Consider the following 25,672-nt stretch of genomic DNA (forward strand, 5'->3'; position numbering starts at 1 on the left):
CAGAGGGCCTTTATATAACTTTCTCTTTAATAATTTCTCATATTCTGGTAGGTGAAAATTCAACTCAGACTTCCCCTTTCTTGTTTGATGAGTGTGAGATTTTTCTGCACGTGTACTAGCAGTCTGCATGCTCTCTTTTCCCAGCTAGAGTTTCAGTGGTTTATCTCCCATGGTAATTATGGAATTCTGGCTTGAGAGTAATGCCTTGAGCAAAGGGTTATTAGTTTTCTCCAAAAGGAATGTCATTTTCAGGAACAGTGTATAAGGACTTCCCTGGTGGTTCCAGTGTTTAAAATACCATGCTTCCAATGCAGGGGATAAGGGTTGGATCTTTGGTTGGGGAACTAAGATCCCAAGTGACTCAAGTGTGGTCCCCCCCCCAAAAAAAAACAAAAAAACACAGGAGTAGTATATGGGTAACTAGTTCTTTCCTTTACAAATGGTATTGGTCATGAAGTTAGATATTGGTGTGGAAGATACCAACATGAAAGGAGAATCTGCTCTGCAGAGGCATAGAGCACTTCTATGTAAATAGGGTTTGTTTGTGCTCACTCAGTCATGTTGGGCTCATTGCAACCCCAAGGACTGTAGCCTGCCAGGTTCTTCTGTCCATGGAATTTTCCAGGCAAGAATATTGGAGTGGGTTGCCACGCCTCCTCCAGGGCATCTTCCTGACCCAGGGTTCCAACCAGTATCTCTTACATCTCCTGCATTGGCTGGTGGATTCTTTACCACTAGCGCCACCTGAGAAGCCCAGAGACCAGGGGACTTACCTTAATACACCTTAAATAGCTGTAGTTTAGACTTCATTACTTGGGTGAGCACAAGACCTAGGCTACAGGGACCTCAGAAACATACATGACTCTATCACCATGGAGCCAGGGAGACAGGAAAACAGGAATTGTGTCCTCTTCATCATTATCCTTAAAGCTAGCATCACATCTGAAAGAGAGTTAGCCTTCAAGCACTTGATAAAGTATTACAAAGAGGAAGAAGGAAGGAAGACAGAAAAGGAAAAGAGAATTATGAAAGGATCTCCCTATTCAAGGTCAACTGCACTATGCAACATAACAGGAATGATGTCTCACATTCAAAAGTTCCAGGGAGTGAGGTGTAGAAGACGTCTTGAGGTGAGGTGCTTCAGAAATTCTGTCAACCATAGTTCCCTACCTTCATTTAGACCCTGATTCTGCTGCCTAGGAGAAAGGCCCACTTCCCGTGTCTGCTGTTCTCTGTAGCCCTTTGTTGGATAGAATCTTCCTTGGCCACATTTGTAGTGGGAATTACAAATTCCCCCAAGGCTTCCTGGGGGTAGCACAGCTTGTTCAGTCTGCTTTCTGCTGATGTGAGCTTAGGATGCCAAAAGTTGTTTTCTAACTTAACAATTGAAGGAGTTTTTAGTCGTGGCTTGTATCTCTTTGTAAATACTGCTGCTGCTGTTGCTGCTGCTAAGTCGCTTCAGTCGTGTCCGACTCTGTGCGACCCCATAGACAGCAGCCCACCAGGCTCCCCTGTCCCTGGGATTCTCCAGGCAAGAACACTGGAGTGGGGTGCCATTTCCTTCTCCAATGCATGAAAGGGATAAGTGAAAGTGAAGTTGCTCAGTCGTGTCCGACTCTTAGCGACCCCGTGGACTGCAGCCTACCAGGCTCCTCCGTCCATGGGATTTTCCAGACAGTATTTTCCAGACTCTAGTACTGGAGTGGGTTGCCAGTTGTAAATACTACTCCTTCCCAAACAGGATTCTGGTCTATTTGCTTCCATTTGATTTCACGTACCAGTAATCATACCCCAAATCCTTTCCCAGTCACAATGCTCAAGATGATTTTTTTTTTTTGGTCTCAGCCCCATGCCCCTCTCTCTAATTTAGTGGTGGCTATTGAGTTCATTTGAAAGCACAGATGGAGGACCATATCCTGACTCTGACCTTTACCATAGGGCTGATCTGATCTGGATTCAGCTAAAAAGTTTTACTTGTTCTTTTTCACTCAAAGCTCTTTTCAGTCTAATTGGGCTTTAGAAGCAATCAGGTTTTCTAACCCTTCGGTCTAAGAACTCTGTATCCTTTTTCCTTTCTGTTTCAATTTATCCACTTCTTTCCCAAGTACTTCTTTTTCTAGTAATCTCTCTCAAAAGTCAGCCCAGAAGGGTTCACATACTTCAATACTGATTCTTTTCAGCCGCTTCTCCTAGAGCTATAGGTTGCCCATGGATTGCCTTTAAGTTATCATGGGTAAGATTTTACCTATTACTTTTGTTTTATTCACAGCACAGGTCCCTGATATCCAGTGTTCTGGATTCCTGCCACTTGACTGCTAAGTCAGTGTCTCCTATTGTGAAAATTTGTTCTTGAAGTTCCCTGTTTCTGCTTCTGTGTTAGTCAGGGTAGGCTAACTGCTATAATAAACATTCCTGAATTTCTGTGGCTTAATATGCTAAAATCGTATTTCTTGCTTGTCAGTTGAATTCTGTGAATACGAAGACTCAGCTTCTACTTAGTGCGGTGCCACCAACTTCTTGGCCCTCAGGCTCTGAACTGAACGCTCTGAGTCTGGCAGGCAGAAAGGGGACTACAGGGAATATAAGGTACTGCGCAGGAGAGTCTGTTTAGGAAACGATCTGGAAGGTTCACATTTGCTTGGCCCTCACTGCAAGAAAAGATGAAAAAGATTGTCTAGCTGTAGAAATCAGATTGGTAAAAGCGTAGCAGTCTCTATCACAGAAAAAATGTACTTAAAACACACACACACATACACACACACACACAACACAAAGACCAGGAAGATATGGGAAACTAGGGTCAGGAATGAGGATGAGGAGAGGAATTGATCCAGCCCCGGGAAGGGATCTGGCGACCCAAGGACTGGGAGGCCCTGTCACCCAAAGGTAGCTTCTAGTTCAGGGTTGGGCAAGGTTCTGACTCAGCTCCACAAAATGAGGAGGCATTTGGCTGCTGCCAAAGATTTGGAAATGTGCTTTTATTTTCAAACTCAGGTACGTGACACTCTATAGCTCAATGCTAGCACACCTGTGTGAGGTTTAACAACATTAGGAACTGCCAGCCAGTGATACACAAACCCCGCATCTCCCTCCTCTTACTCCGCCAGGCTGTGCACGGGAGTGACACAGAAAGTGGAGGTCCTTTAGGAGGGGACAGAGTGGCACCAACAGCAGAGTCCTAGGGCCAAGCAGAAATGTCAGAACTCAGAGGCATGGTGAAGGAAGGGGACTTTTATTTCTGACCAATATCACTCACTATTGGACATACAGGGCCTGTTTCTCTCCATTTCACTGCTGCTTTGTCAACAGTTCCAATTGCATTAGGTCCATCTTCGCTTTTAAGAAATACCGAGGAGTCCTGTTTCAGGAATGCCCTTGGTAATGTGATTACTCTTTTGTTCCTTCTGGTCGCTTCTTGTCCTTGACCTCCCTTACTCATACAGTTGTTTGGCTGAGGGCCTGGTCTGGAAGCATTCTTGCAGGCCTTTCTATGAAGTGGCTGGAGGCTCAGAAGCTCACTGCAGCTCCTCTCCTGGCCTTTGTCTCAACCGGAAACAAAGGTGGGAACCCTGTGGCCAAGTGGGCAATGGGTCAGCTCGGCCCAGTCCTTCAAGGCAGGCTGAGACTGGTCAGCCCAGAGTCCTGCCTCACAGCCACACTCTCCGGAGCTCTGTTTACATCCTGCCTTTGGCTCTGAGGGCCTAAAGCTCCTTCGGTGTGTCTGATCCCCCGTGAAGAGGTAGGGCAAACCATCCATCCGTGAATCCAATGTCTGCCTGCCTTGATCTGCGCCTCTTTACCTTAATGGCACATCCTTGGTCAACCCTGGCTTGGACTTCTCTCACAGTGGTTTTCTTGCCACTGAGAAGGGTGCCCCTCTCCCCCCAAAAAACAAGCTGTTTTACTGGGGGGCCTGATCTGGGTGGGTCTTTCTGAAAGAAGTGGTTGCTTCAAGCCCAACCCTTTAGTTTGGAAATGATGGTGTTAGGTCACAGAGTAGATTGAAAAAATACTAATAAGTTGAGGTTAATAAAGATGCGATTTCTCTCATTCACCATTTGAGATGGTGGTGGTGAGGATGCTGGTGCTGGGAAGTATGCAAAATGTCAGCTGCTCCCAGACTGCTGCTCTCCACCACCTTGCACACTCACTCATTCTTCTGACCAACATTAAATGACACCCTCCCAAGCATTAGCCACCATGCTAGGCACTTACCCAGAGAATGGGTAAGACATGGTTCTTGTCTTTGAGGAAAAACACTTGGAAAGACAGACACATAAATAAGTTATTAATATTATGATACACTGTAGTAATGTTCATTAGTAGTAGTAATGAAAATGCTTTAAAAGTGCCAGAAAGTACAGAGAAGGGTATGACCTGTTAATGTGGTCTGGTGTGGAGTTGGAGAGAGGCCATTAAATCTGCATGGAGCGGGTGATTTTTGCACTTGGTCCTGAAGTGACCAGAAGAAAAGAGGAGCACGGTGGAAGAAAAACGAGTGTGAGAAAACAGTCTAGTTTGGGAACCAGAAATGACTTGGAGTGGCTGAAGGGCCACCTAGGGGTGTGGGGCTGAAACAGAACATGTCCAGATAGAAGACCTTTGAAGAGGCAATTTAGTGCAGGGTTAAGAGTACAGCCTCTGGGACCAGCCTGGCTGGGTTTGACTTCCAACCCCATGGGTATCCTTGGCAAGTTACTTGTGTTTCTGTGTTCAGTTTCCTTATGTGAAAATGGGAAGAGTCATAGCTTTTTTTTCTTTTTCTTGAGGACACAATGAATGAATCTTTATATGATACCAGTGTTTGGCTCATAGTAAGTTCTACATAGGGTCAGCAGCTAAAACAAATGACAACAGCAAAACAAGAGCAAAGACACCACTACGAAAGCCATACAGAAACCAACACTCCCCAGATCTGATGCGGCAAGAAGGCAGGCAGTGGCTCTCCAGGCGGAGCAAGAAGTCAAGCTGCAGGTAGGATTTGCTCTGTTTTCTGCTAAGCAATGGGAAAACTCCAAGACCTACACTCGGGTTGGGAATCCCACTGAAACTGGAGCACTGCGGTGGAGATGCACACTCGCCCGTGGGCACAGCGGAGTGAAGCACACTGTGTTTCCTCCCTTCCCAGAGACAGTAAAGTGGGGATAGGCCATGCGGTAAGCATGCGTGTGTGCTCAGTCAAGTCTGACTGTCTGTGACCCCATGGACTATAGCCTGCGAGGCTCCTTTGTCCACAGAATTGTCCAGGCAAGAATACTGGAGTGGGTTGCCATTTCCTCCTCCAGGGGATCTTCCCAACCCAGGGATCGAACCTGTATCTCCTGCATTGGCAGGTGGGTTCTTTACCACTGAGTCACCCGGGAAGCCCCCACCACGCTGTATAGCAGCTTAGAATTAACACTGGAAATGGAGACCAGCAAGTTCACCACGCAAGTCATGAGTTTTCAGTGTTTCTCAAACATCGTAAATCCACGTGGAGAGCTCACTGAACAGGTAAGTGCCTGGTGACTGCCCCACACGCAGTGAAAATCTGTGGGTTGGCTTTCTGCCCAACACACACCCAGAGCACACATTTGGAGGATAGTTGACTTCATGCATGTGTGAGCTGTGTGTGTGTGTGTATTGTATGTGTACAGAGGCATATGTATTAATTTACATCTTCCCATTTCATTTCAAGCACTGAACTAAAATCAGCCTAAATATTTTTGTGAGAAACCTTTCCGTCTTCTGTAAAGAAACTCTGATTGCCATGGTGAGGCGGGGAGGCTGAAGGAGTGTCAGTAAGAATGAGATGTGAAATGGGAAGATACTTATGTTGCTATTCCAAATTCCAGGTCTGATCCTCAGGGCAGAGTTAGCCCTTAGGCACAATCGTTCCTAATTTCCGATGGGTTGTAGAGAGGAAAACCAAGGAGAGTGGGCTTTTCACGTGCGCCTGTGAGGAAGGTATTTTGTTTCTCCCCAGCCATCTGAACTGGCGCAGCCACGTTCCCTTCTCTTCAAGTCCTGGTGATGGCTACTTCTTTGTCCACTGATACCTTTTGTTGATCCTCCAGGAACATCAGCTATTGTGTGTGAATAGCTCCCACAGGGGTGCCAAGTGTGAAAGAACCCCTGCTCATTCCCCTGAGGGCATCAGTGGCATGCCCATGCCCGGGCCCGACGCATCATGCTTGAGGAAAGGGCGGCAGGCTGCGTGCTGGAGCTGGGCGCTAACTGAGCGTCGGCTTTTCTACTGCTCTGTAGGCTGCTCGTGCTGGAGTCCTGAGCTCCACCAGGAGTCCCGCTGGGCTGCCGAGCATGTGGATTTCCCAAGGGACCCGTCGGCCTGCTCTACGCAAGAGTTATGGGAACCGTAGAGCCCCAGCACGACAGTCAAGACCAGCATCGCCGCGGCCATCATCCAGATGACTTGCCAATGCTGACACAGTTTGGGATACATGACTTGTAAGAAATGAACCAATTCTTCAAGTTTGCTGTCAAACGAAAAAAATAGGTGGAGGGTTTAGTATATTGGACACATATAAGATGCCCCGACCCATACTTCCGTCTGGAATACTTTCCATGTCTTGAGCCATGGTTCTCAAACTCAGCTGTGCAGAGTTGCTTAGCAGTAATTATTCAAAATACCCCAGGACTACAGATTAAGAATCTTCAAAGGCATGGGCTAAGAGTCTACCATTTAAAACATTTCCCCAGGTGATTCTGATGCTAACAGTCCATAACCTTTATATTAGGAGTGCCTGGGCTAGACCACTCTATTTGTGTGATCATTCAGCCTTTCACACATGCCCTCATCTATTCATGAGATGGTCATTGACATCTGAATTCCCCCAAGGCCCAAGATCCAGGTTGGCTGACCCAGACTCCCATGCATCCATGCAGGCCCAGCATCTTTTCTGTACTTAGTGTCAGTAATATAGTGATCAGCTCCAAGTTATAACCTGTTCCCTGCCTCCATGTTCAGATGCATAATTTGTTGTGCTCAGTTCCACATATGACCATGTCCAGAGTGAAAGGACTGTGATAAACTCCTAGAAGATCCTTGATGTTGAATAATAAACAACATGGAACCAGTAACCTCAAGAACTCACTTCAAACCATCCCAGGGGCTTCCAGAGAACGCCTAGCCTCCGGCAACCTCAGGGTGACTTATTCAAGTATTTTCTCAGTCCTATAATCTTCCTTCCCAGTAAAATAGACAGCCAACAGGAATTCGCTGTAGGATTCAGGAAACTCAAATGGGGGCTCTGTATCAACCTAGAGGGGTGGGATGGGGAGGGAGATGGGGGGGAGGTTCAAAAGGGATACCTATGGCTGGCTCAAAAGGTATACCTATGGCTGGTTCATGCTGAGGTTTGACAGAAAGCAACAAAATTCTGTAAAGCAATTATCCGTCAATTTTATATATATATATATATATAAATTTAAAATAAATCTTCCTTCCCAAATATCTCTTCCTCCACTTTCTCTGGTTGCTCCACACTTTTCTCTCCCTTCTCAGCTTTCTCTCTTCTCTCTTTGCCATTCATCCCCTCACCTCTGCTTTTTGCCTGTATCCCCCCCGGACCCTTGGCTTCCCAGGTAGTTCAGATGCCTGCAATGCAGGAGACCCAGGTTTGATCCCTGGGTTGGGAAGATTCCCTGGAGAAGGAAATGGCAGCCCACTCCAGTACTCTTGCCTGGAAAATTCCATGGACAGAGGAGCCTGGTAGGCTACAGTCCATTGGGTCGGAAAGAGTCAGACACAACTGAGTGGCTTCACTTTCATTTTCTTTCCCCCCTCCTTTCCTTCTTCTTCTCTTGCTGACTACCTTTCGACTTTTCCACTCTTTTTTTGTGGCCCAGTGAAAAGATGGTTGGATGGCATCACCGACTCAATGGACCTGAGTGTGAGCAAGCTCTGGGAGTGGGTGATGGACAGGGAAACCTGGTGTGCTGCAGTCTGTGGGGTCGCAAAGAGTTGGACATGACTGAGTGACTGAAGTGAAAAGACATTTGGTCAGATGGCCCACTTGGAAGAGTCCATTCTTAAAGCTTTCTGGGGAAGCGTTGAACACATTTATTACACTGGAATTTCTTCCTGTTTCTAATTCCAGATCGATCGATCAATCTATCTAAAACTGAGAATACTGAGCATCACTAAATGGAGGAGGTGAGAAGTGACAGGAGGGCCTTCTCCAGATCTTGAGGTTCACATAGACCCTGAAATATGCAGGCCACTTGCTGAGAAGTAGACAGCTCTAGATGCCTTATGATGGGTAGAAAGATTAAACAAATACCCTCTGTACAAAGGGATCAGATGCTCAGAGTACCTGCCTTGGATGCTAAAGCATTGGTTGATTTCTTTTCCAAATGGGAAACCACTGATAATTGTTTCAGAAGCAGTTAAGCAAAGCAAAACAGTGAGCACATGAGCCAAGGTGAAAATTATTGGCTATTTTCATAACTGTAGGGGAGAGAGAATTTGGAAATGGAAGCTTATTTTCCTTTGGCACCATTTTGATTCCTTAATATCTATTAAGATACAGTTGGCTTTTCGGCCGGAACCGCCATCTTCCAGTAATTCGCCAAAATGACCAACACAAAGGGAAAGAGGAGGGGCACCCGCTACATGTTCTCTAGGCCTTTTAGAAAACATGGAGTTGTTCCTTTGGCCACATACATGCGAATCTACAAGAAGGGTGATATTGTAGATATCAAGGGAATGGGTACTGTTCAAAAAGGAATGCCCCACAAATGTTACCATGGCAAAACTGGGAGAGTCTACAATGTTACCCAGCATGCTGTTGGCATCATTGTAAACAAACAAGTTAAGGGCAAGATTCTTGCCAAGAGAATTAATGTGCGTATCGAGCATATTAAGCACTCTAAGAGCCGAGATAGCTTCCTAAAACATGTGAAGGAAAATGATCAGAAAAAGAAGGAAGTCAAAGAGAAAGGGACTTGGGTTCAGCTGAAGCGCCAGCCTGCTCCACCCAGAGAAGCACACTTTGTGAGGACCAATGGAAAGGAACCTGAACTGTTGGAACCCATTCCCTATGAATTCATGGCCTGAAGGGTGTAAAAATAAAGACATGGACTGTACAAAAAAAAAAAAAAAGATACAGTTGGATGCTATGGCACAGTCTTTCTTTTGGGCTGTATTTCTCTGGGCCCCAAAACAAGCTGCTGGACCTGGAAGAATCCCACTCTCATTCCATCCTTTAGCGGGATTGGGAAGGAAGAGGGCAAGATAGGCTTTGTGACCCTCAGCTGGTTACCCATTTAAAGTCTATAAAAATGGTTAGAAGTAGAATTATTGATTAGAAATAGAATTCCTTTGGAAATCAATTTTTGATTGTTCTGAGGTCTACCTACTCCTCCATCGGGAGGGGTGACGTTGCTCCCCCCTCACCTGGGCTAGGAGATGCTGCGTGGGGAGCTCAATACACTGCAGTTTGGGCACATGGTGAGTGGACTGGTGTGTGACTCCCACCTGAGGGATCTGAAGAATGAGAATCTTGCTGAACTACTTGATGCCATCTGAACAGGGGGCCATGAGAGCAAGAACCACCCTCCCACCCCTAGTGGGCCAGAGATGCGTATTTCACTTCAACAGGGTATAGACAGGAGAAGGAAAGCTGGCACAGGATGTCATAGACCTGGAAACACTACCCAGAGGCTGAGTACAGAAGGTACACTTCCAGCTGTCCGAGGACTGAGAGAGAGATTGTAAGTAGCCAGCCAGAAGAGCTGCATTTGACCTCACAAAGGGAATTGCAGTTGAGAGATCCTCAGTAATGGTGTGTGTGTGGGGTTCTCTGAAGGTTCCATAAAACACCACACTGAACAAAATCAGAACATCAGGGGACTTCCCTCGTCCAGTGGCTAAGACCCCGAGTTCCCAATGCAGGGGGCCCGGGTTCAATTGCTAGTCAGGGAAATAGATCCCACAAAGCCACAACTAAGACCTGGCACACCAAATAAATTAGTAAAAATAAATATTTTTTAAAAATCAGCTTTAAATCTCTGCTAAGGCTTGGAGCCCGCTCACAATAAGACCAGTGAAGTAATATCTTTCCTACCCTTAATCTCCGTCCCCTTTCCCAGCCCTGGAGAGGTCAGGTGCTGGATTAGCTAAGCTTGGTTGAGGGCAAGAGTGAGAGAGAGCAAGAAGTCAACTCTGTCCCCACTCTATGCTTCCTTCCTGAAGCAGAGCCAAGTTGACTGGAGGCAGGAAGGGATGGGTAGAAGGTTGAACTTTTTAAGTTCAGGATTTTGACTATTTCAGGGATCTAGCCACTTAAATGACTGAAACGAGGTTATTCTTGGGACTTAAAGTTGACCAGAGGACTTCTCTTTTCTGAGAGTTATTGGAAAAGTAAAGGAGTCTGCCTAATATCATCTTAACCCCATGGAGCAGTTTTGAAGAGACTCTGGGAGCCAAGACAACAGTTTTCTGTTGCATCTTAAGAGTCTCATTCATTCAGTGTATTACACAAATGGTAGAAGACCTGTGCTCTCTGTTTTAATATAGTTAAGATACTGGGTTGATTCACCCAAAGTTCACTGAAGCTGATCCTCCAGAAAGCAATATTGAGAACAGATTATATTATTATAATGGAGGAGAGATTCAGACAAAAAGACTCTAGTGTTTGAGGTTGAATGTCTTAAATAAAGGGTTGGCTGCTGGGGTGATCCTAGCGTTTTTAAAATGCACTAAATAGGACATAGAATTTTTCACAACTTCAGACCCTGCTTGTTAGTGAGATGCCAAAATTTCGTGGTGGGAATTGTGCCTAAGTAGAGGTGCCTGCAGGCTACTGTGTGTGTTAGGGACTTGAGGATGAATGGCTTGTCTGGCATTCAAGACAATGGCTCTCAGGATTGGTCTGGATTGGGTGATGGGTGAGGAAGGGATCCTGTGACTGTGAGTGGGCAGTTTCTCTGATAGCAGTGTCAGTCGTATGGAGAAGATGATGCCACACTGCTGAGCCTGAACAGGTGAAGATGGACCATGTGCTAAGGACCCTTCTGAGGGTGTGCTGATGCCTGGTATCCATTCCCTGAGGTCCAGGCATGTTCTTAAGATCAGAAAGTGAATCTGAGAGGGAGCAGGGGTTGGGCCTTTCAGGATCAGCAGGACCAAGAGAACCCTCTTGGACGATGGGTGTGAAGGGCAGCCATTGCCGTGCACTGCTGACCAAGAGCTAGACAGGAGGAGAGCTGGGCACAGCCTCTCTTCTGCTGGGATTTCATGAATTAGGAGGGAGCCGCCCATGACCCAAGATCAAACCAGCTAGATAAGGATTCCAGCCCTGTACTTTGTAAGCCAACTTGTTTATAGTCCATGTACTCTCTGTGTTCTGTCCCTTTTGTTTTATCTTGGTGTTTGGAAGGGTTAGAAGTCCCAGCCTGTCTTTTGTTTTGAAGGGAGCCAAAGAAAGGGCTGTTGTCAGGCCTGGGCTTGACTGCATTAAAGGAGAGGAGAGAGTGTGGAGGCTCACAAAATGAGAGCAGAGGACCCCCAGGAGGGACAGAAGACCGAGACAGACGGGACCCAGTCACTCAGAGCAGGGACTGTGCTGTGACTGTGAACACTGGGCTTCTCTCCCTAGAAGAGGTAGTGCCTCCTAGCACAGGTTTGTTTCCAACTGTGAAACACTTTCTCTTCCCATGAACACTGGAGTTGACTCCTGCAGGCTAATGCCTCTTAACTCTGGTTGAATCTTCCAACTGGGCTCTGCTGCTTGTTCTTATGTGCTTTGAAGCATACCCATCTCACTTCGAATCTGCATTTTATTACATGATATGGCATGCATATGATTTCCAGAGTCTGCTAGCAATGAGACACAGACAACATACCCCATCCCAAATGAAGCAGCTGATTAGATTAATTGATCATTTTTGACTAAAGTCATCCAGGACTGAAGGTAGCCTGGGAGTCTAAAAGCAGTAATTTTGGTGAAGTGTTCCAAGTTAGCTGTAACTACATTTTAAAAATCCAAAACTCAAGACTTCTAGTTTAAATGTGCTAATAGAGATAATGCTGCTGCTGCTGCTAAGTCACTTCAGTCGTCTCCGACTCTGTGCGACCCCATAGACGGCAGCCCACCAGGTCTCCCTGTCCCTTGGATTCTCCAGGCAAGAACACTGGAGTGGGTTGCCATTTCCTTCTCCAATAGAGATAATAGGGCCAGATATACAAAATTGGGACCTCTATTAAAAGCCAGGACGTCAATTTGTCACTAGATCCATAGGGCACAGGTAGGGGAAGATGCTGGATCTACATTACCTTTATCTACATGTTACATAGATTTTTTCATGATTTTGTGGAAAATGCACTTAAAATATAAAGTATATTAAAAAAGAAAAATCTGAGTATTTCCAAACCAAAGTAAAAGCAATGTCCAGATGACCAAATTTGTGTGGTCACCATGGAAAGAACCTTTTGGAGACTCTTGTTTGCCACATATCATATCTCCATGTGTTCTCTCCACCCCCATCCTCCTCTAGGGCTTCAGGCCAACTCCCTTGACCTTGGATCTCTCATGGGGATGGCTGGGCAGTAAGTTAACTGTGGTCCCTTGCATTTTCTCAGCTCTGAGGAACTCCTGACCCTACCCTTGGCCACCACTGACCCCTAAACCCTTGCCAACACCCCCTTGTTAACTACTTGGACTCTTTGGGATTCCCTATGCCTCCTCCTCCAACATGAGTTCCCTCTCGGTTTCTGTTGGCTGCTCACTTAGGCCCTAGACTGCCTTGGACTGGCCCCTCTAGGGACATTGTGCAATGAAGGGAACTGAGACCCATTTCAGCAACTGTAAGGGCTCCAACCTGCTTCTCTGCTCCTTTTCCTCTTCCTCAGTTTCTTCTGCCTCTTCCGGCTCCTCAGGGATCTCACTCTTCTGTTCTTCTTCCTCCTCCTTCAGGTCTTGAAGCTCCTTGGTTTTCTTTAGACCTTCCTGGTATCTGGAAGGCCACAATGAACAACTGAGTCTGGAAAGGCCAGCAGACACAGAGCATCCTTTCCCGAGTTGCTAGAGGAGGGGCACTGAGCACTTGCAGTGATTCTGCTCTCACTTCCTGTGGCTCCACACAATAGGGAAAAGCCACCACATCCCACGGTGGCTCACACCAGGACGATTTCCCTTCACCCCCAGTCCTCCTTCCTGTTTATGTGAAAGTGTGACAAAACAGATAGGGAAAAAATGTGGGTGCAGTCTCCTGGCTAGATTCTTCTCCAACAAACCATCTGGGAGGGCTAAGGACTGCATCTGCCCTCTGTGTGGCCGTGGAGCCTTGGCTACTCCCCTGTGAAAAGGAGGGGCTGGCACCCATTGCATGGGTGGTGGAACATTTTGAGAAAGTGACAAGAGTATAGCTTGGCCTAGGGAAGGTGGGGCTCATACACAGGCCTTCTGGGAAGCTTTGCAGAAGTGAAATGCACACAAGTTCTCAGTAAATGATCACAAAGCCAATGGAAGCATTCACTCCCCTCCATTCTAAGTACAGGGGACAGGCATGGGTGAAAAGACAGGCTTTTCGAGAAAAATCTTCTGACTTCCTTCTCCCAGGATTAATATTACCCTGAACATATTTTTTGCTCGTCTAACAACCGAGTGTTTAAGGCCAGCAAAGTTGGGCTGGGGCAAACGCCACTATGGTTCCATGTCAGAGAGAGGCTGCATCTCCCTCAGGGGCTACAGGGCAAGATGCTCAGGATGCAGTGCCTGGTCAGAGGTAATTCTTTACCTGGCTGGGCTGGGGTCCTGCTCAGTATTCTGTCCCATCGGTGACTGACAACAGGCCAAAGGTGCTATTGAAGCTCAACTGGAGAAGGGAGTGGCTAGAAGTTGAGGGGACTCCTGTGACAAGAAGGGATGACTGGGGCAGTTCTAGGAAATGGGGCTGCAGCTGCTCCAGGACACTGCTGGCAGCGGCGTGACTGCTCTGGGCATGTGTCAGGAAGCCTCAGGCACCACCAAGAGGAACCCACCCAGAGCCTTTGACTTCCAGATCATTCTGGTGGCTTTATGCCTAAAAAGAGGGCAGTATTGTTATTATCTAACCACACCCTCTTGCCCCATTTCCTCCTGTCTTTCCTGTGGAACAGTACTGCTCTTTCCTATATAACTCCTTACTCAGGCAAGGAGGTCCTGGGGCCATGAGTTGCTTCCCTAAATCCTTTAAGAAACAGGAAAGGTCTGTGGGAAGGTATCGTGCGAGATGTGCCAGGTGGCCTCAGGGTGGCTGACAGCTGACTCACCCCTTGTTGTAGGCTTCTTCCTCCATCCTGGCCTTAGCCTCCTGGCTGATCCCCTCCAGGCAGCTTGGAGTCGGCACAGAAGCAGAGGCTTCACAATCTGGGTCCCCATTCGTCTTCCCACTAGTGAGGAGGCAAGCACAGGACATCCTTTCAGGGACAGAAAGGGCATCTGAAAACCAAACCATGTCTTTGGCCTGTTCCTGGCCAGAAGTGAGGAAGCTCATTTGGGTTGAATCTATTTCAATCTTTCTATCTTAAGATTGTTTTTTTAAAGGCCCTGGTCCATGAATCCTCGCTAGACCCCCAAACATCCAGTACTGTACCAGCACCCCTTTTCCCTCCTGCTCTCAAACCCACTTTCATTCTTATTCCAGGAGATGCTGTGAGTAGACAGACAGCTATCGGGCGCTCCAGGGCACTAAGAGGAAGAAGATGGGGGTGGACAAAATGTTCAGAGTCATCACATCCCTGCAGTCCATTTTCTGCTTCATTCATTTAAATATCTACCCAGGATTAAGTCACAGGCACCTTGTAATGTGCAGGGGAGACATTAGAAAACAAAAGAAAAAGTCTTAGCCAACATGGAGCACAGCAGGAGAAAATGCCCAAAAAAGTTACACACACACAAAAATAAATAAAATTAATTACAAATTGTGATGACTTTTAGGAGAGAAACAAACACTGGGCAATGACAGAAAATAACAAGGGAAGAATCTGCTTAGATTGAGTGGCTAGAAAAGGTCTCTCGGAGATGGAATAACAGACCTGAAAGATGAGAAGCCAGTCATGTCTAAGGCAGAGGGAAGATTATCCAAGGTAGAGGATGTAGATGTGTGAAGACCTTGAGATATAAAAGATGTGAAGTTTGAGGGACTGGAGAGAGGCAATGAAGTAAGAGTTAACTTCTGGACAAGACATATTTCTGATGCCTGTGAGGTATCTAGGTGGAGATGTCAAGTTGGTAGTTGTATGTACCATAGTGCGTAAGAGGAGAGCTCTAGACTAGAGATATTCAGAAGATAGCTGGTACTTAATGCCAGAGGAATGGAAAAGACTTGTATAGGGACAAGTATGAGGAAAGATGAGAAGATGACCCAGGACCAAGCCACATATATGTCCACCCTTAGCTCAGGTAGAAGAGGAGGAGCCTGCGAAGGAGCTGAGAAGTAGCAGCCAGAGAGGTAAGAGGAGAACCCGGAGAGTGTGGAGTCCTGCGAGCTGAGAAAGTGTATGCAGCTCTTTGTGGGAAAACTCCTTCAGCGGGAAGCCCCTTTTCTTGTCACTTTAGCAAAGCTATATTGTAACTAACCATTCATTCATTTATTCATGCCACACAGCATATGGGATCTTAGTTCCTTGACCAGGAATCAACCTACCCCACCTCACCCCACCCCACCCTGTGTTGGAAGCTCAGAGTCTTAACTACTGATCTGCCAAGAAAGTTCCTGTAACTAATTTTTAAACCATGTACCACCATGCTCTACTTATCTCTGGCTCAAGCACAACTTGCCTAACTTTTTGGTTCCTCCTATAGATCAAAGAGGTAGAAATGAAGAATGAGTAACAGATGACCAGATCTCTTCCCTAGATCCCCCTTCAGTCATCTCCCAAACAAACCATGCGACCAAACTGCATGAACAATATAACATCTAGAGTCAATGAGACTACATGCAGTGTGGGAATAGTGACCATTCCCACCCCCATCCCAATGATTAACTGAGATGACTTCCCTCCTTCCCTTTAAAGGTTTCCTAGCCATGCAGGATCTTCGGAGATGGTTTGGGGGTCAGGGAGTCCACCATCTTCACAGACTACCAGCATTCTGATGAAAGGCATTTTCCTTTCTACCACTCTATTGATTTTGTAAGTGGCGAGCAATGGGACCCTCTTCCCCCGGCCCGCCCAGAACATGGAAAGCATGTCAAGGAGGGAGCATTGTCTCTCTCACACACACACTTCTGAGAATCTGACTCAGATGTGTATAGGAAAAGTGACTCTTGGATTGGATACCATGGAGGTCAAGAAGAGCTCTGGTGACACAGTAGGAGCCAAAGACAGATTGGAAAGGGCTGAGTGAAGACTGGGAGGTGAGGAAGGTGAAGACATAGACACAGGAAACTGACAAGGACAGGAAGTAGGGGGGCGGTGTAGCTGAAGAAGTGGGTCAAAGGACAAAAGCACATTTGAATGTGGATAGAAATGATTCAGTAGAGGGGATGAGAGAAAATGGAGGACCAAAGAAATAAATCCGTTGAAAAGGAAAGTAGGGACAGACCTTAGAAAGGTAGAGAAACTTCTCCTTAGTCATAACAAAGGCAGGAAGGTGATGGAGATGGTGGGCTGGGAATCTGGAAAAGAAAGATGAGAGGAATCTTCTCATCCAAGAGCTCAAATTTTCTCTATAAAGTGGAAAAACAAGGTCATCTACTAAAAGTGAGAAGTAGGGAGGCTAGGCAATCTTGAGGAGGGAAGAGAAGGCATAAGCATCATGAGGTGGAGGTAAGGGGGACAAATGTGTTCGATTAAAGTAGGATAACTGATGGTGCCAGGAGTCCATTTGAGGTATGAAATCACTAGTTGAAAGGAAATATCCTGATGGCCGTGCCTTCTCTACGGATCCTGCAGCTCACCTAGGGGGCCTGGAATTCCAATGGGAGTCTTGTCATGGCGGAGACCACAAACAAGGCAGAACAGTGACTAGGGCTTTGCAGCCAGGATTCTGAAGCTCACAGCTGCTACCCTCCCCGACCTCTCAGCCAGGCTTCATGAGTGAGTCTCCTCATTCTCGGCATCAGTTTCCTTGTCTTAGTTTCCTTCAGGGCTTGTAAAATTTACATTTGATCAGGTTGGAAACCAAAACCCACTGTTAACAAGAAAGAACACTCTACAAATATCAGCTATTCATAACATTTTTCCTTTTTAAAATCACATTATCCACTCCCTTCTATGTGACCTCTGCCTAATGTACAGTTTCTTATTTTTCCAAACGATTGGAAAAAGAGCAGAAAAACAGAGCTACAGCCAAGGGCAGGGAAAGCCATTCTTTTACAAAATGTGGCGGTAGTGGTTTAGTCGGTTAAGTCGTGTCTGACTCTTGCGACCCCATGGACTGTAGCCAGCCAGGCTCCTCTGTCCATGGGATTCTCCAGGCAAGAACACTGGAGTAGGTTGCCATTTCCTTCTCCAGGGGATCTTCCTGACCCAGGAATCGAACCCAGGTCTCTGCATTGCAGGCAGATTCTTTACTGACTGAGCTATGAGGGAAGCCCTTACAAAATATGGTAGGGGGTAAAATGTTTGCAGTTATTTCCTGACCCCTAGACTGAGCCTGTGTGTGTGGTAGTTGCTTGTTTGTATCTGACTCTTTGCAAGCCCATGAACTGTAGCCCACCAGGCTCCTCTGTCTGTAGAATTCTCCATGCAAGAATACTGGAGTGGGTAGCCATTCATTTCTCCAGGGGTTCTTCTTGACTCAGGGATCGAACTCAGGTTTCTTTTACTGCAGACAGATTTTGTACCATCTGAGCTACCAGGGAAGCCCCTAGACTGAACTTATAGTTCCTTAAATATCTTCTCCAACTATCTGGAATCTTCTCCCCGTGCACTTCAAAGGCTTTGTTCAAATATATTTTCCTTTGCAGAACTCTTGCTAATGTTTTCCCCTCTCTCATACCCTCTGGTTAAATTTGATCTCTCTCTCCCTTTATACCCTCAGGGAACCTCTTTTACAGCCTAACTCAGAGCTATGGCACTTCTATACGCATGCTCTTCCTTCTGTATGACTGTGATTGCAGAGAAAGACTGTTTCTGTTGAATGATGCTTAGCACATGGGAAATGCCTTTAAGTGTTTGCTGAGCTGTGCTGCCTTCACTGTGGCTCATCCCCTGCCAGTTAATCTTACCAAATGCACAGGTCCTCTATGTAAATGACTCTTTCCTGAGAACTCAGTGCTTGGACTGAACCGAAGGAGTCCCTATGCATGGTTGTAAACTTGGAGTTGAGCACAGCTGTGCCCAGACACTCATGGATCTTGGCATCTGTTCCCAGTTCATAATCTTGTGTGCTTTCTTCCTGAGATGACTGATTAGAAAGAGGCTCATTGTTCTCTCTTGTCCACCGGGTCAAAAATGTTTGCCATTATGCTTAGCTCTCAGTAATGTGAAGAGATATTTAGTCAAAATGTGTTGTTTCACCTGCAGATATATTAGACTCTATTTTTCCCACGTGGTCAACAGTATTTGAAAGCGACTCCAGTCCTTTCCCATGGTCAGATCTTACTTTCTCGGACTCAGCTATGTCTGTAAACCACCCCCATTACCAAGGTTGCCTCAGACAAGTCCAGCTTGGGGGATCTTGGCTACAAGAACTTCCTTATTCTTGGTTACTCAGCCCCAGGTTCCTGGAGTTCACTAATAGGTTGATTGAGGGCTAATCCATTCCAGAATACTATCAGCAAAGGGGAACTGTTTAACTGTATATATTTAATGTCATATAAAACCTTTAAGCAATTATCTTGACTGCTTCAAAAATGTAGAAAATGGTTATTTTACAGAGTAAAGAGAGAATTGCCCTGTGCTATCGCAATATAATGGCCCCTTTTATGAAGCCAGGCCTGTGCACTGTCTGCATTTATGATGGTGCTGATCCTTCAGTGAATGGCCCTGTGTGCACTTTGCACTCCCACCCACTCCGCCCTCTACTCCACGCCCAGTCACAAAGTTCTTTCACAATAGCTCACAGGAGCTTTTTCAAAAATAGCCCTTAAATCCACTCCCTTCTTGCATGTCATACCGAATTTCTTCCCATTTTTCCAGTTGGAGTGTCTATTAAGAGGTTAAACACATGAGATCTATTATCTATGTATCCTCAGGTACGTGATGGTTTCTCTGAATTTCAGTTTCCTCATCTACAAGACAAAGATATTAATAGTATACCTTCCTCATGGTATTATAAGGATTAAAGGAGATCATTAATGTAAAGCAATTAGAACAGAACTTGGCATAAAGTAAGCATTCAGTAAATAATAAGAGTAATTCTCATTATCTTCAATATTATTCCTTGATTTCTCCATACTTTATTGCCTTAGTGCCTGGAATGTTATTAAACTCCTAGTTACCTGGTTAACTATTATAACCTTCAGGTTTCACTTTTAACATAAATTCCTAGAGGAAATGTTTTCTAAGCAACCCCCATTACCAAAACTGGGTGATGTGCTCATTTTCTTGTGTGTTGTTTCCTTATAACCTGTTCTTCCTTCTGATATCACTCATCACACTATATTGCAATAGGCTGTTTTCCATCTGTCTTTCCCATTATCCTGTGAGCTCCTTGAGTGCATTCCAGGTGCCTGGGTTTTGGTCATTAATTGGTGAAGAAATGAAAGAATATGAATAAATAGCCTTTTCAAGTTATAAAACTGTTCTTGAGTCTTATTCTTTTTTTTTTTTTGAAGAGTTAATCTTTAATACTAATTTTAAATATCACTCTCTCTATTCTTCTCTAAGTCTAGAGGTTCCTAGACCCTTGTTGAGTGAAGAACAGGTTTCTATGAAGTCATCTGGAAGAACAAGGCTCAGAATTCTTTCAAGTTATTATTGGGAGTGCAGTCTGTGATCAGGTATTTGTTTGTGAACTATCCACAGGAAATATGATCTTCTCATCATCTTTCTTGTGCCTAGCCAATTCCCTTCCTGCTCAATCATTGTATGCTTAGGGAAATGTGAGATCATTTAAATACAACAATCTAGATAGCAATACATATTAACTGATAATGCATTGTTTCTCTTTAACAGTATGGAAAAGGCAGTTATAAACAACTGTATTTCTGTTAGAATGGAAATTATGAATTCATTTTCACTCATAGATTATTTCTCTTGGCAATTTATTAGATATTTCCAGTTCCATAAATTTAGATCAAAATTACTTAGCATCTTTTAGAAATTCAGAGTGGGAAAGAAAAGAGAAAAAAAAGAAAGAAATCCAGAGCAGAAAGTTGTTGCTAATCTGAATCCCTCCTCTTTTGAATAGCCCCTCCCCTTTTAGCAGTCATCTTTATAGACTGGATGTATTCCCAACAGGCAAGTCAACCATAGCATGGGTAATGTATCACAGTGGTCTTTTTGAATAGCCCATAAGAACGAGCAGCACATAGTTGCTTCTTCAGGGCTTCTTGGTCAACTAGGTTCAGTCCTCACTCTGTCCCTGTCTCTCCTGGTTCTATACCCTTGGAATGGTGCTGCCGCCCTTGATTCTCATTCATTGCCACTCCTGGTTCAGGGCTGCTGCCTACTGTCCCCAGTTTTGTACCCCATTTTCTCCTACTTAAGGACAGTTCAGATCCTTGATGATCCTGCTGCCTCAGATGGAAGCTCTCAGCTGGCCTGAGCATTTGTTCTACAGAGTACAGGCCCTGCCCCATCCTAAAAGTCTGCTGGGGAGAAAGGGGATATAGATCTTCTGCCTTGACTGGCTTTACAGGTTGAGGGTTGAGAATGGAGCCTTGATAGGGCCTTCATGGAAAAGGGGTTGGTGTGTCCTAAGGTGGGACTTCGAGGGAGAATTTTAGCGTGCTTCTCACTCAGGGCATCAGATGACCATTTCTGGAGAGATTCAGAGACCATGGACTGGACACTATGGCTCTAGGGACTTGGCAAGATTCTGTAGGCCCCATTACCTCCACAATGTTGTGAGTCTGTCAGCTCTTTACACTGTCCCTGTAGTGATCAAAAAAACAAAGAAACAAGCAAAACACCCTACTCAACATGAAGGATCTGTAAGCTTTCTCGGGGTAAGGTGGCAAGGTGAAAAACTGCCCAGCCAACGTCAAGATTAATAGGTAGAGAATGAATCACTGAGTGATAGATTGGTGGTTGCATATACTGAGAAGTGAGGAAAACAGGCTGAGTCTGGGGTGGGGAGCTGGGAGCTTGCCTGTACTAAAAAAAGGCACACGACACAGACCTTCCTTGCCAGGTCAAGCAAAACTATTCTAACAGCAATGAAAAATGAAGTACTAAAGCTGTCTCAAGGCAAGGAAGAAGGAAGAATAGAGGTGTATGTTCTACCAAATGAAGAAAGACACAAGGGGAAAGTTCTGAGAGGTGGCAGCTGTGATCCAGATGTTTCCAGCAAGCAAATGAAAGAATTAGAAAAGCAAGTTATAAACTTCTCTGAGTATGTAGAAATAACCTGCCTTGCTTCAGCTAAGGATGAAAAGAACTGCAAATAGCATAGATGCCTAGAAAAGTTACGTATAGCAGGAACTGTTTGTTGCCAACCCATTATTCACTCTTCCTCCTCTTTCCTAACAGCAACATGATTTTGCCTGGGAATTTACTCTTCTTCATAGAGCCATTTGCTCCATGGGAAGCTGATCTTCTCTTCCCATCTCCAGGGTATAGTTTAAAACTATGACAACAATCTCGTTGCCTGTGATTGGTATAGAAAGGGACCATGTTCCAAATCTGCTAACAAGATAAAAAGGAAGACTGAAAGACTGGTTCCTAAGAAACAAACATGGGACAAGATGGCCCCTTCTTCCTCAAGATGTTGTCATATCTGGAATAACACCTGGCATTAGCCATTTGCCACAAATCTGCTGATGAAGTCAACATGCAAACTGGGCAGAGAAAAGGAAACTATAGAGGCTGAGCTGGGGCCCTGCCATACCAGAAAAGTCTCACCTACTATTTAAACGCCTTTGATTTGGGGCTTTCTTGTATCTGTAACTCAAAGGATCCTAATGAATAAAGAAGGCTTCTGTCCCCTCTGGGCTCTTCTAGGATTGAGACACACTTAGACTAATCTCCAGCATCTTCCTTGTCCAGGAATTTTGCAAACTGGGTCTGAAATCTTTGTGGGTCTCAGAGTACCATTCATTTCCCTCTAGAACTTAATTTGCCTCCCATTGCATTTTGCAAGTGAGGATGGGAGGAAGGTGAGTTGGAGAACTTTTCCTCCGAGATCCTCAAAGTTAAGAAGAAAATGGACATACTTACTTTTCCAAAAGTGCAGGCAGTGCTGAGGTGACAGGTGGGTTGCCTTTCCCATTGGATGATTCTGACTAAATGGAAAACAGAAGATATTGAACTGAGGATGAGCTAGGAAAGAAGAAGCCAGGGCTCACCGGTCTCTGAATCCTGGGGTAGGGCCTAGGCATTGAATGTTCTAGAAGTATCCTGTGTGATTTTAATGGACAGCCCTGATTGCCAACCCCTAGTCTAAAGGAATGTATATTTGGAAACCACATTGTACATTTAGTATAGCTTGGGAAATAGTCTCCATTAAAACATACCAACTAGTACTCCTGAAGCTCCTTTTTAAAAATTTTTTTTCAAATTGCTTTATTTTAGTGAGTGATTTGGGAGTTTGTATTGATTTCATGGATGATTGAAATGCTCAAGGTCAGAAGAAGTGAAAGAAATGTTAGAGTTATTGCCACCTATTACCAGTACAGTAAAGCTTTTTCTTGCTTATACAGTCAGATTGGCTCTTTGTAGAACAGTGTTGATCACGAACAGGGCATACAGAAACAACTAGAGAAATAATTTAAAGAGTTTTAAATAGGATTAACCAGATTCACAAAGTTCTGGGAACAGTTTATAGGAACTGTTTATAGGAACAGTCTTTGTTTAAAAAAAATTGAAATGCATTTTTTTCTAATTATAAGTAATAGAGTTTTACTATAGAAATATAAAAAGGGATCAAAAAATTAAAATTGCCTGGGTTTTTACCACTGCCTGGAAATAGCTATTATTTGTAGTTCCATATATATTCTTTCAGAATATTCTATGTCTACACATAGATAGAAAAACACTTTTTTAAAACTATAAAACAGAGCTACACTGTAAATACTGGGGTTTTGCTTTTTGTTTGTAATAAATTATGGATTTTCTTCATGCCAATAAATAAAAATTTACATTTTAATCATTATACTTAGCAACCGCATAGAAACTCCTTATTGGGCTATTCATAATTTAATTAAATAGATTTCTTATTAATGGAAATTCTGGTTATGTCCAATCTTTCAATGTTGTAAACAGTGCAGTAATGAATCAAGGCAGGGTAACACTGAGTTGAAGAACTCAGGCTCTGGAATCAGAGCACCTAGGGTTCAAAGCTCAGCACCACTTACTCCACAATGCAACTTTCAGCTATTTAAACCCACTGTGGAATGGAGTGTTCTGGTTTAAGCATGAAGAGAGATACACTTTGCAAGGAACACTCTCTGAGTGGCCAGCACCTTGCTCAAGGATACTATGTCTTCTTCTCTGGGCAGTGAAAGACATGGAGCCTGGTCTATGCTGAGGTTTCTCAGCCTATAGCCGATAGCATAGAATCTGTGCTGTGAATTTCCCCACTTCTTTGATGCTGCCCCATCCAGGTCACCTCCACAGTTGTGAGCCTGAGGCCTGAGAGGCAAGCATCATGATACTCACCAGGGCTGGTAAGGAGGGGATGGGGGATGAGCTGGGTGACTGGCCCGGCAGGTTCAGGATATTAAACTTGGGCACCACGGCAACGCTGACCCTCCGGCGGGGCATGTTCTGTGGAAAGAGAATGGATCCACGGTCACAGAGGAAGCACCCAAAGTTCAGAAAGGCCTGGGAATGCCTACTAATTCCTAATGCTGTATTCATTGGATATTCTGGCTTTAGGGTAATGATGGTGGTGGAGGTTGGGGTGGAGAGAGTGGCCAAAATTAACAAATATTTTTATTACTGAGGAGTGATTTCTCAACATCTTCTGATTTTTTAAAGATTTCTTTTATGTGTATCATTTCTAGTCTTCATTGAATTTGTTACAACATTGATTCAGTTTCATGATTTGGTTTTTTGGCCATGAGGCATGCGGGTTCTTGGCTCCCTGAGAAGTGAAAGTGTCTCAGTCGTGTCCGACTCTTTGTGACCCCATGGACTATACAGTCCATGGAATTCTTCAGGCCAGAATACTGGAATGAGTAGCCTTTCCCTTCTCCAGGGGATCTTCCCAACCCAGGGATCAAACTCAGGTCTCCCGCATTGCAGGTGGATTCTTTACCAACTGAGCTATGAGGGAACCAGGGATCAAACCCACACCTTCTGCATTGGAAGGTGAAGTTTCCCAACCACTGGACTGCCAGGGAAGTCCCAATTCTGATTTTAATTAATCAGATCCTAAAGAAATGGAACAAAAATGACCACTAGTCATTTGACAGTGTATGAAATCCTGACTAGCATAAGAAAACTATCTATGACAATACCAAAATATGTGCATCATTTCATGTTCATTAAAGAAATGGTATAGCCTGGGAAGTCAGGAGCAAGGGAAGGTTGGAGGGTGAGCTAGCAGGTGTGGGAAGCTGAATGAGAAACTCTGTCCAGAGGTTCTCTGGCACCTATATATCTGAGAATGAATGATTTCCTGGTTGACTGTAGAAATTTCTTTCTCTCCTCAGTTTTCCTTGAATATGCATACCTTTCCCAGGGAGAGGGACATGGACCGCGCTGTGCGAGGGACTCCATCTTCTGCAGGAGGAGGAAACAGAGAAGAGAAGTCAGGTAAGTTTTCAGAGTAGGCTCCAGCAGGAAGCCGACCACAGAAACTGAGCCAAGGTCTCTATGGACCAGAACTGACCCTCAAGGGATGCCCCAAGGGCCTAGGTGCCGAGGTCACTGACTTGGACACTTGACCCTTTGAGACAGTCACCTGCAGAGTGGGGTTTCTAGGGGACAGGACCTTCAACCTAACTCCTCTGGACACTATGAGAAGTCTTGGTCTTGCACCTGACACCACTGCACCATCTCTGGATTATGCCCTGGTGAGTGTGTAAGGATTCCTCCTAGCAATACCAGGGTTTATTGGATCATCTTACTCATTCAAGGGGTGTACAGTCAAGGAAATTATGAGCAAGGAAGGTGTGGTGTCAATAAAAAATGGAAACTTAACAACAGTAATTTTAGTATGTCATCTACAAAATAATTTTGAACAAAGGAAATCAGCATACTCAGATTTTCTTCTGCTTAGTACATATATTAAGTGATAAAATTTATGTTAAATATTTAGCACCACACATGGATAATACTGCCGCTAGAAAACACAAATATGTGTAAAGAAAGGTTTTTGACAGCTCAATTCAGTTTGCTTCAGCTTGCATGGCTGTCTATTTCTCACATTCATGTATTTTAGGTGTCTCTCTTGAAAAGCACATAATTAAACACATCTTTCTTAATCTAATCTAAGGTTTTCTATTAACCAACAGTTCTAAGCTGTTTATATTTCTTGCAATTGATATATTTCTACCACCTTATTTTGTATTTTCTAATTACCTTGCTTCATAAATCAAATTTATTCTAACTACCCCTCCCTAAATTAATTTGGAATTTATATATTTTAGTTGTAATCTTTAGTGTGCCCCCTTAAATTTTTAACATGTTATT

General features: G+C 44.7%; 2 protein-coding genes across 6 annotated transcripts in view; one reads left to right on the forward strand and one right to left on the reverse strand.

The window, feature by feature from the left end:
- Window positions 1-3,216: 3,216 nt before the first annotated feature.
- Window positions 3,217-25,672, reverse strand: part of IRAG1 (inositol 1,4,5-triphosphate receptor associated 1) — a 120,192-nt gene continuing 97,736 nt past the window's right edge. For all 5 annotated transcript variants that reach the window (XM_065943766.1, XM_065943765.1, XM_065943767.1 and 2 more), the window contains 6 exons: window positions 24,711-24,760; window positions 23,693-23,800; window positions 22,253-22,317; window positions 14,255-14,374; window positions 12,823-12,957; window positions 3,217-6,476 (listed from right to left, as the gene is read on the reverse strand). In XM_065943766.1, coding sequence (XP_065799838.1) covers window positions 6,233-6,476; window positions 12,823-12,957; window positions 14,255-14,374; window positions 22,253-22,317; window positions 23,693-23,800; window positions 24,711-24,760 — 722 coding nt within the window. In that variant the 3' untranslated portion in view covers window positions 3,217-6,232. The remainder of the gene's footprint in view (window positions 6,477-12,822; window positions 12,958-14,254; window positions 14,375-22,252; window positions 22,318-23,692; window positions 23,801-24,710; window positions 24,761-25,672) is intronic.
- LOC136174342 (large ribosomal subunit protein eL21-like) lies at window positions 8,542-9,103 on the forward strand. The gene has a single exon (XM_065944444.1). It carries the CDS (start codon window positions 8,576-8,578, stop codon window positions 9,056-9,058), a length of 483 nt encoding a protein of 160 aa, XP_065800516.1. The 5' UTR covers window positions 8,542-8,575; the 3' UTR covers window positions 9,059-9,103.

Source organism: Muntiacus reevesi, chromosome 9 (genome assembly GCF_963930625.1).
Source record: "Muntiacus reevesi chromosome 9, mMunRee1.1, whole genome shotgun sequence".
Classification (NCBI taxonomy): Eukaryota; Metazoa; Chordata; class Mammalia; order Artiodactyla; family Cervidae; genus Muntiacus; species Muntiacus reevesi.

Bases quoted from the DNA above. Each gene is read 5' to 3' on its own strand.
- LOC136174342 (XM_065944444.1), top strand. From the start codon at position 8,576: ATGACCAACACAAAGGGAAAGAGGAGGGGCACCCGCTACATGTTCTCT.